Here is an 11,144-nt window from a genome sequence, read left to right as displayed (position 1 = left end):
CAGAATTCTTGGCGCAGTGCCGCCGTCGCTCCATCAAACGGCGTCACCAGACGACCCGACGGCTCTCCGGGGGGCAGTGAAGTTCAGTCCGCCGTAGTCGCAAAGCTTCTACAAACAGCGGGCGGGAGGTGCCGCCGCGACTGGAGCGCATGGCGCCTCCGCAGACAGAGGAAGCCGCCCGTCTTTACCGCTCTCCGCGTCCGTCACATTCAAGTTTTCAAGGTTGTTGTTGTTGAACAAACTTTCCCGGTCACGTGGTTGCACAATTCATCTCGGCGACGCACCGCCGGCATTCTTCACATAAAGCATCTGCTATTCCTTCAGCTAAAGTGCAGAGGATCCGAACGCCCACTGGAAGCCGCCGCCGCCGCAAACAGGCCTATTGAGAAACGCGCCATTTAAAAGCCGCCGGAGCCGAGCAATGTGCGCGGGGGGAGGGGAAAGGTCATCTATGTGAGTGGAAGAGAAAAATAAAGAGGAGGAGGAGGCGGCTATTTGTTCCTCTTGTACACATGTTGTTGTTGAGGAGAGAGGACGGCGAGGGCGCTTGAAAAGCAGTTTGTGTGAAATGTTTGCCGCAGCCGTCGGTGTGTGTTTTACGTGCGCGTTCAGCGGCGGGCGGCGTCCGCTGTGAAATGTATAGGGGACTGCGACGAGTTCGCCAAGAACGGGATGTTGGCAGAAGGCGTTATCCGCTCAAGGCCGAGGGTCCAGAGCTTCGAGGACCGACGCGAAACTGGTTGCATCGGCTACAGAACCCGTCACGATCACATGAGCGGAGGTAACCGCGTGTGAAAAATACAAGTCGTCGCAGCGGGTTTGCTAGGACCGGGACACAAGGGGGCCCCCCCAAGTCTTCCTGAGGGCCCACCGCCCCTCCTAAACAGTGACCAGCGGCTGCGTTGAGAACTCGGGCGTTTAAAAAAAAAACACCCCCTTGTGGCGGGCCTGCGTTGTCACTGAAAGGGTTAAAGTGACATTAAATCCTCAGATGTTTTAACATAAACCAATAGTGTAATGTGCGCCTTACTGTAATCCATGGTCGTTTCTCTTCCCTTTGCTGCTCTTCCTTTTAAATCCTCATGTCTTCTCATGCTTGGGGAGAACTTCTGTTTTGCAGCAGACTGCCTTGTCTCTGGAATGGATACACGGTGTCTGTGTGTAGGTTTGTAACCTGAGCCAGCACTACAGGAAGAGGCACTCAGCTGCAAAGGGAAGTTCTCCCCCAGCATGAGAAGAGAGAAGGATTTAAAAGGAAGAGCAGCAAAGAGAAGGGAAACAACCATGGATTACAGTAAGGCGCACATTACAGTATTGGTTTATGTTAAAACATCGGAGGGTTTAATGTCACTTTAAGTGCTCGCTTATGTCTAGGGGGCAAAAATAAAGCCGATAAACCTCCAAAACTGCTTGGCAGCTAGACCGGTCCCTCGCAGACTCTTCTTCCCCCGGTGGTCTGAGGACCGCTGACGAACATCGCGTCTTATGCGGGTCCATTGACTTACATTGAGATGCGAGGATGGCGAGTGACAGGCCGGAGCAGAGGGGGGAAGAGAGAGAGGTGGGTGCCGACCGTCCACCACCACAGGACCGAGGATCGGCTTTATTTCAGCACTTTGCTGTACGGGGGCGGGCCCACGGCGAGTCCTTTAACCCTTTCACTGCCACCGATGTGTGTCACATGTTCGCTGGCAGCGGGCCGGGACTCTGTTTTGAAAAGCCGTTTATGTGAAATGTTTGCCGGAGCCATCGGTGCGTTTTACATGCCAAGGGCACGTAAAGACGAGCCGAGCCGCCACATCGCTTCCAGGGGCCGGTGTAATGCGTGCCCCTCCTGGGGGCCCGGCTTCATGGGTGTCGGCAGGAAGCGGGGGAAGGATACCGGTGTGCATCTGTTCGCCCATCTCCTCCCTACTGTAGGGGACCGGAAACCACGCTGATTGCATCACTTCCGGTCCCATGGCTGTCATTGGTCGGCTGCGGAAGCTATTAGCGCGCGATCTGCACTTCGGTAGCCTGCTTGGAGGGGAGAGGTGACACTCGGAGTCTAATAGACCCCCGAGTGTCACCTGAAAGAGAACCTGTCACCACCTAATATATCGCATAGGGGGCTTGTAAGCCCCCCTATGTGATGACAATTAAGTTTAAAAAACAATAAAATAAGATTAACCCTTTTTTATTTATTAAAGTCCTCCCGCCCCCACAAGTGCTTGTGAATTAGCGTAAACACGCGTCGGTTGCGCCTGTGAAAAGGACAATCGTGCACGTGTCGCCGCCTGCGCCAGAGTGAGAGCAATAATTCTCCCACCAATATGCACAGATCTCTAAACCAATGACCTGTGCGGACTTTGCTCACCTATGGACAAGGTGGGGTGCAGTACTTTGTCGCCGTTTTCAAGGACGCACGCAGTTTTTCACCCGGGCATTCCTTGGAGGTGGGGCCAGACCCTAATGGTGTACATGATTCCTTGGAGGTGGGGCCAGACCCTAATGGTGTACATGATTCCTTGGAGGTGGGGCCAGACCCTAATGGTGTACATGATTCCTTGGAGGTGGGGCCAGACCCTAATGGTGTACATGATTCCTTGGAGGTGGGGCCAGGCCCGAATGGTGTACATCAGTGCTCCCCAACCTTTTTATCGCCGCGGACTGGTTAACGTTTGATAATTTTACCGCGGCCCACTGAGGGGGGGACATTGATTGTTTATATTTTAGATTGTTTTGATTTAATAATTTTAATTTAATTGTATTTAACACCGGGACCGTGCACTGATGCTGGGGTGCAAGAAGGAGAGAGACTGTGTTAGCAATGTAGGGTGGAGGGATCTATGTCAGTGACATGGAGGTGTTGACGGAGAAAGGAGTCTGTGTTAGTGATGTTGGGGTGTTGGAGGGTGGAGGGGTCTGTGTCTGTGACATAAGGGGAGTTTCGAGGGGTCTGTGTCAGTGATGTAGGGAGTAATGGAGGGTAGATGGATCTAGGTCAGTGACATCAGCAGGGTTTGGAGGGTGAAGCGCTCTGTCAGTGATGTTGGGGTTTTGGAAGGTAAATGGGTCTGCGGCACAACATATGGGATGTTGGTAGGTAGTGTGGTCTGTGTCTGTGATGGAGGGTAGCTGGATCTGTGTCAGCGACATCAACAGGGTGTTGGAGGGTGGAGGGGTCTGTGTCAGTGATGCCGGGGTGTCGGAGGGTGGAGGGGTGTGTGTCAATGTTGCTGGGGTGTCGGAGGGTGGAGGGGTCCTGTGTCAGTGATTCCTGGTGTTGGAGGGTTGACGGGTCTGTGTCAATGATGCCGGGGGATTGGAGGGTGCTGTGTCTGTGACATAGGGGCGGATTGGAGGGTGCAGGGGTCTGTGACGTAAGGGGGGATTGGAGGATGAAGGGGTCCTGTGTCAGCAAGCCAGCCCGAGACAACGAGCGGTGTGTCAGGGGGAGAGAGGACGGTTGGAGGCGGGCGGGCACAGAGAGCAGAGAAGGCTGTGATAGGCGGTTGCCAGGAGATGGACGCTGCAGGTGGGGCTTGTGACACACACGCCTCCTGTGACTCACCTCCCCTCCCGCCGCCTGTTACTATGGACGCGGCCGGGAGGGGATGTGAGTCACAGGACCCGCCCCCTCACTGTGAAGCCCGTCAGCAGTGCGGGGCCCCCGGTGTTCGAACACCGGGACCGTGCACTGCCATATATTGCATGACCGGACCGCGGCCCGGTACCATTTGATCCACGGACCGGTACCGGTCCGCGGCCCGGGGGTTGAGGACCACTGGTGTACATGATTCCTTGGAGGTGGGGCCAGACCCGAATGGTATATAATGGTGCAGCTATACATACTACTCCCTAGAATTGCCACTCATGTCTATGGATGAGGTGACAAGTGAAAGGCCACCACTGCATTATCCTGACACGCTTGTGTACTTCTCAATAACCGTTGCTCTGCAGCAGCTGGAGGATGTAGAGAGACGAGGAATGCATTGGCTTTTGTTTTGTTTTTTAATCAGCTGCTTGGAAAGGGCCCAACGTGAGCTGCCCACCGCCGGCCGGCCTCCATTCAAATAAGAGTCCGAACCGTTCAATTTAGTAGTTTTTTTAATCATCATCAATATCAATCCTCATCATCCTCATCCGTTTACACCAATCAGATGAAAGGCACATCGGAGATTATAAATACAAAATTCATAAACAAAGTTCATTTCTTTTTAGATCAGTTAGCAGCGAGCGAAATAAAATAAGTAAATGAGAAGGCAAAATACATGAGATGTCAATCGAGCGTACAGTGAATGTGTGGCGAGCGTACAGTGAATGTGTGGCGAGCGTTTGTGCGGCAAGTGTACGGTGAATGTGCGGCAAGTGTACGGTGAATGTGCGGCAAGCGTACGGTGAATGTGCGGCAAGCGTACGGTGAATGTGCGGCAAGTGTACGGTGAATGTGCGGCAAGTGTACGGTGAATGTGCGGCAAGCGTACGGTGAATGTGCGGCAAGCGTACGGTGAATGTGCGGCAAGTGTACGGTGAATGTGCGGCAAGTGTACGGTGAATGTGCGGTGAATGTGCGGCAATTTTATTTTCAGGACTAATAATAATACAAATAGAAACGTTCTCAGTTGTGAGATATGGAGCGTTGCTGATTGGTCGGTTCCCATCCAGTAGGTGGCGCTCCGCTTCATGTCTTCCAGTCTATTCTTAGCTGCTCTGCTGAAGAAAGTCAGAGCTCCAGCTGAGCAGTAGAGGCGCGACAGGAAGGACTCCTCTGTCCCCCTCAGTAGAGGCGCGGCAGGAAGGACTCCTCTGTCCCCCTCAGTAGAGGCGAGGATTGGCTTTGCTGTGAATCCAGTTCAACCAACCAGGACCAGCACTCCGCCTTCCGACCCAATCAGTGTCAGAGAGGTGCACCCCCCCCCCCCCCAAAGGGGGTGTTTTTTTGTGCGAAGGGGCTCCCCCCCCCCCCCCAATGGCTGTCTGTCACAAGGGGGCGGGGCGTGGGAGTTCTGAGTGGGTTTGGGTGATTGGATTCACACCAAAGCCCAGACTCGCCTCTCTCTGACTTTCTTCAGCAGAGCAGCTAAGAATAGACGGGAAGACATGAAGCGGAGCGCCACCTCCCACCCCCCCTGTATGTAGATTCAATCAGAGAGAGACGTTCTGAAGGCAAACCGCTACTGCCATCCTCTCATTAGACAATGACGGAGCAAATCTCATTCAGCCCGGAGTGTCACCCTGAGGCGTCTCTGTGATGTCATATGGACATCAATATCTAGAATGGAATGTCTTCATTCATTGGAATCAATCTAAAAGGGAACCGAAGAGTCTAAAAAATGCTACAAAACGGGAGCCGTGCTGGGCCAGCCGAGCACACACACACACCATGCAATGTGATTGTACAATCTCCTTTCGGGTTCCCTGTGACGTGTGTAATTCGATATCGTGCCTGACGGGATATAAAGGGGGCGGTCCCGTCTGTGGGAGGCGGGATTGTACGATCAGACGGGGACGGTCACCCGGAGATAATTCGCATTTCACGTAAAGAATCCTAAAAAAATAAATCTAAATTTGGCGCAATATCCGTTTTTTGGTTTCCATTGTGGAATGGGGGAGGGGATCGCAATCCGGGGATGTTGGATCCGGAGCCTTAAAGGGAACCTGTCACATAGCAAAGCTTGTACACCTTTCTGGGGGTCAGGAAATGGAAGCTTCAATTGCAGCCTTCTCAGTGTATTGCAGTGTGTGCCGTTCTGGGTCACCGCTAATTACATGTGACCGTGCCGCGATGTGTGAACATGTGACCGTACCGCTAATTACATGTGACCGTGCCGCGATGTGTGAACATGTGACCGTACCGCGATGTGTGAACATGTGACCGTACAGCTAATTACATGTGACCGTGCCGCTATGTGTGAACATGTGACCGTGCCGCTATGTGTGAACATGTGACCGTACCGCTATGTGTGAACATGTGACCGTACCGCGATGTGTGAACATGTGACCGTACCACGATGTGTGAACATGTGACCGTACCGCTAATTACATGTGACCGTGCCGCGATGTGTGAACATGTGACCGTACCGCTATGTGTGAACATGTGACCGTACCGCTATGTGTGAACATGTGACCGTACCGCTATGTGTGAACATGTGACCGTACCGCTATGTGTGAACATGTGACCAGTCCCATTATATTACACGGCTCACTTCCTGTCCTGAATATAAAATAAGCCACGCCCCCCACCACACAGCATTCACCTGTATCTTACATCTGGACAGACCGCTCTAGGTAACGCCCACATGTGATGCCGAGCCGCCATGATTGACAGAACTAAATGAAAGGGGCGGGGCCAGGGACAGTCAGGCTGGGGAGGAAAGTACAAGATGATGCTGGATGTTCTCCAGCCAGGAAAAAATAAAAATGTCAGGAGAGAGAGAGTAGAGAGAGAGAGATATACAGAGAGAGACAGAGAGAGAGAGAGAGAGAGAGAGAGAGAGAGAGACGGGTCTCTAAAACCATGTCTGGACCACCAGCTCGGGGTCATCATTGTACAGTGTGTCAGGAGCGCCCCTCCCCCTCCGGTCAGTTCACAGTAAAGCCGCGCTCGGCGGCGGTCAGTTCAGTGCTGCGATCCCCCGCCAGGCGGCCGCTCAGATCTTACTGGACTTTGGCTTCCACCTTGAAGTTATCAAACTGCGCAAACTCGAACGCCGCCGTGCCGATGGCGGCCCAGCCGTGAACCGGTCCCACCGTGATGACGTCCTTCCACAGAGGATTGCCGTTCAGGAGGCCGTAGGCGTGGAAACCCTGGAGGGGGGAAATCAGAGAGAGGCGCCGTTAGTCCGCGCCCTGCCGCGGATCCTCAACCCCTCCCGGCCCTTTAAGAGGATTGTAACTGCTGAAGTCCTTTTCCTGAGCCGTCCAATCAGGAGGAAGGCGTGCATGTGACAGCAAGGAATAAGGCTCCGCCTCCCCTCGCCAGTTTGTGGGAGGGGCCACCCTGGTAGAAATCTTTTTCTGATGGATTAATATGACAAAAGAAATATTGCAGATCGGTAAAACGCCCCATTTACCCCTCCCCCCCACCCCCCCGGGGAGGTGGTCACCCCCATACCTCGAGGTGAAGGGTCAGCGTGTGCCAAGCCCCGGCGCGGACACCGGAATCTCCTTTCACCAGAATGATCTTCCCGACTGCGAATAAAAGACGACAATGAGGAACCGAAATCCCAATCCGCCGACGTGAGACACAAACCGATACATTGTATCTCTCTCTATACAAGACATGTAGCCACATCTTACAGCCGAGCTCAGACCGGGGGAGGGAGCAGTGTGAGTACCTGAATATGACTCGAGTACAGCAGAGTATAGACTAGGGGAGGGAGAAGCAGCAGAATGATCCAATCAGTTGTGGTGCAGTGCCAGCAGCAAGCTGATAGAAGGAGAGAGCAGAGTGACGGAGAGATGAGCTTGTGGATGAGCAAATTTTAAGTTCCCGAAAATTACAATTTCCTAATATTTTTGATGAAACTTTAAGGAAATCAAATGAATTGCACACCAGGGAACCTTTTACTACTGTTATCAGCAGTCTCGGGATCTGACCGGCGTCGTCTCACTCAAGCAATGCGTCCCCCGCCCCCTCGCCTGTCTGCCGGCGCTCTTCCCGAAATCTGCACTTACGTAAATCTCCGGTGACCTTATAAGTGCCGTCGGCGAACACCCAGAAATAGATCCCTTTGGCTAGGTAGGTGTGGGATCCGCCTTGATCCACCCTGGCCGCGATGAAGACTCCGCCCACGTCCGCGGTCTCGATGTAAATGTCGCAGGTTACCGTCACATTGGACCTGCGAGGACAAAATACAGAGGGAGGTGAGGATTGGAGAAGGTGTACAGAGCCCCCTCCTGGCTGCAAGTGGTACTGCAAGCAGCAAGTCATCACATACACCAGGGGTAGCCAAACTCCGGCCCCCCAGCTGCGGTGAAACTACAAATCCCATGAAGCATCTCTCTCCGGCAGTCATGTCTGTGAGAATCTTGCAATGCCTCATGGGATCTGTAGTTCCACCACAGCTGGGGGGCCGGAGTTTGGCTACCCTTGATATACACTGTACGGCATTGGGTCCATAAATGGCAGACCACGGTCCGGACACAGACTGAGTGGCGGTTCTGTCCGGACTGCGATCACAGACCCGCAATGGGTTATGGCTGACTGACGGACACATCGGCCCCGAGGCTCGTGCACCCACTGCCAGCCATAACCCAGCGCAGGTGCCCCTTCCATTTCATTGGTGGCTGGGCCGCTGGCATCCTAACAACCAATGACGCCAGGCCGAGCCACCAAAAGGGATGTACAGCCAGCCTTCCCGCTACTGGTTTTAAAGGTCCTCTGGGGGACCCGGGACCACGGCATAGGGTGCCAGGCTGGATGGTGGGAGCAGACTGAGGAACGTCCATTCCCCCTTCTGCTCTGTGATGAATGAAGAGGGGGGGCGCTCAGAGCTGTCAGCACTTCCTGCTTCGGAGCTGCAGTGCCGGTTACAAGCACGTTCCTGTATTGGAGGGCAGGGGAGAGGTCTAATAGACCCCCGATGTCTCCATAAAGAGAACCTGTCACTTCCAAATGCTATCACATTGGGTATTGTTAGGCCCTTCGTCATAGCAATATTAAGTGAAAGAAAAATTGAAAACAAGGCGATTTAAAGTATAAAATATATTAAAAAAGTTTTTTTTTAATGTATCTAAAAGGGGAGGAGTGAGTTGTAACAAAAACCGGTGCAATGCACCATTATCGTGTTTTGGCTCTTTTTTCTACTGAATATCTAATAAAATATCATCTTGACCTATAAATGAGGTGTTCTCACTAATTTTTATATAGGGGGGCTTGGTTCCGCACCCCTCCTCCTGCAGGATTTTGATGATTGAGAGGACATTCACAATGGAGACACGGCACCTCTTATGTATGCACAACAATAAGAACGTGATGGGGGGAGGGGGGGCCGCTCACCAAGTGAAGTCGCCAATGATGCTGATGGGTTGCTTGGCGTCAGACACCCAGGTGATGGGAAACTGAGTCAGCACTTGTCGGAAGGTGAACGTGTGATCTCCGGGGTCCGAGGTGTTTGTGAAGTATTCGAACACTCCAGACTGGTCTGCGAAGTATGGGGCCTCACTGAACGAAGGGATACCTGGGCACAATAAAATATGAATGAGTATCAATCCTGAGGAGCAATTCACATCTTCAGATACCCAGTGTGTCCTTCTGAGAACATCGGAAACCCTCCTGTGGTCTCCTGTGTGTCCTCCTGAGAACATCGGAACCCTCCTGTGGTCTCCTGTGTGTCCCCCTGAGAACGTCGGAACCCTCTGAGGTCTCCTGTGTGTCCTGAGAATGTGGGAACCCGCTGAGGTCTCCTGTGTGTCCTGAGAACGTGGGAACCCTCTGAGGTCTCCCGTGTGTCCTGAGAACGTGGGAACCCTCTGAGGTCTCCCGTGTGTCCTGAGAACGTGGGAACCCTCTGAGGTCTCTCGTGTGTCCTGAGGAGAACATGGGAACCCTCTGAGGTCTGCTGTGTGCGAGAATGTGGGAACCCGCTGAGGTCTCTTGTGTGCCCTACTGAGAACATGGGAACCCTCTGAGGTCTGCTGTGTGCCCTACTGAGAACCCTCCTGAGGTCTCCCGTGTGTCCTGCTGAGAATGTCCGAACCCTGGGAGGTCTCCTGTGTGCCCTCCTGAGAATGTCAGAACCCCCTGAGGTCTCCTGTGTGCCCTCCTGAGAATGTCCGAACCCTCTGAGGTCTCCTGTGTGCCCTCCTGAGAATGTCCGAACCCCTTGAGGTCTCCTGTGTGTCCTCCTGAGAACTTCAGAACCCCTTGAGGTCTCCTGTGTGTCCTCCTGAGAACTTCAGAACCCCCTGAGGTCTCCTGTGTGTCCTGAGAACCCTATGAGGTCTCCTGTGTGTCCTGAGAACGTGGGAACCCTCCTGAGGTCTGCCGTGTGCCCTACTGAGAACGTGGGAACCCTCTGAGGTCTGTTGTGTGCCCTACAGAGAATGTGGGAACCCGCTGAGGTCTCTTGTGTGCCCTACTGAGAACATGGGAACCCTCTGAGGTCTGTTGTGTGCCCTACTGAGAACCCTCCTGAGGTCTCCTGTGTGTCCTGCTGAGAATGTCGGAACCCTCCGGAGGTCTGCTGTGTGTCCTGCTGAGAATGTCAGAACCCTCCTGAGGTCTGCTGTGTGCCTTACTGAGAATGTCGGAACCCTCTGAGGTCTCCCGTGCGTCCTCCTGAGAACATAAGAACCCTCTGAGATTTAATTTCCACACTGCTATGAACTCCAGGATTCTGCCCACTTTGGATTTCTAGTTCCCTCTCCCCTTTACATCTATGCAGGCACCACGCGTCAGATCTGACGTGGAAATAGGTCCTACATTTCCCATGATTCAATGTGAATGTACAATGTGGTGGACGTGAATGGAGGCGGAGCCCAGGGGTGTGATCTGTGCATCTGGGAGACACAATGTTTTGGGGAGATTTTACCCCCCCGGGGTCTATGAGGAATAGAAGGCGGCAGCATGATCGCCAACCAGAAAATTCACACATTATAGGAGGAGCTTCCGGTCCATAAACAGAAGACACCGATCCAACAGTCACGCCGCCTACATACTGCATACTTACGGACATTAAAGTCATCCTTGTAGTTTCGGGGGAAGGGCTGAGATTTTGGGGGGTCGGGGTAAGACCCTTTCCGGCCCTTCAGAAGAGTTGTCAGAGTGTACACCTCGTCCACGCCCAGCTGCAGAGTGAATTCACCGTTCCTAACCTGCAAGCAGACATGACAGGTACTCGTAGAATTGGGTTCTGCAGAACATACTATGAACACTTTTATTAGCATGCATGAAGCGCTCCACCTATTGGATGACATCAGCTCCAGATCCCTCAATTCACAGCGCCCGGCTTCCTGGATTGGAGAGGAAGCCGCCTCCATGGTTCCCTCGGCACTGCCGGCCAGAGGAAGATTTCCCTCGGATCGGAAGTCCAGTATCGGAGCATTGGGGTAAATACGAGTACTCAAATACTCGGTATCGGCACCAATACTCGTATCTGTATCGGTGCATTCCTAGTTGTTATATATATATATATATATAGATATTTATTTTTACTTTA

The 11,144-nt window shown here is 53.0% G+C and overlaps 1 protein-coding gene across 1 annotated transcript in view; it reads right to left on the bottom strand.

Moving 5' to 3' along the window:
* Positions 1–6,553: 6,553 nt before the first annotated feature.
* GALC (galactosylceramidase) overlaps positions 6,554–11,144 on the bottom strand; it is a 22,845-nt gene continuing 18,254 nt past the window's right edge. The window contains exons 12-16 of the mRNA XM_018563353.1: positions 10,656–10,800; positions 8,984–9,164; positions 7,660–7,823; positions 7,097–7,173; positions 6,554–6,789 (exon numbers count right to left, since the gene is read on the bottom strand). Of these exons, the coding sequence (XP_018418855.1) occupies positions 6,640–6,789; positions 7,097–7,173; positions 7,660–7,823; positions 8,984–9,164; positions 10,656–10,800 (717 nt within the window). The 3' untranslated portion in view covers positions 6,554–6,639. The remainder of the gene's footprint in view (positions 6,790–7,096; positions 7,174–7,659; positions 7,824–8,983; positions 9,165–10,655; positions 10,801–11,144) is intronic.

The sequence above is a fragment of the Nanorana parkeri genome, unplaced genomic scaffold, assembly GCF_000935625.1.
Source record: "Nanorana parkeri isolate BGI_ZX_2015 unplaced genomic scaffold, ASM93562v1 scaffold658, whole genome shotgun sequence".
Taxonomy (NCBI): domain Eukaryota; kingdom Metazoa; phylum Chordata; class Amphibia; order Anura; family Dicroglossidae; genus Nanorana; species Nanorana parkeri.
The sequence above is the reverse complement of the archived record's forward strand: the minus strand, read 5'-3'. Positions and strand labels throughout refer to the sequence as shown.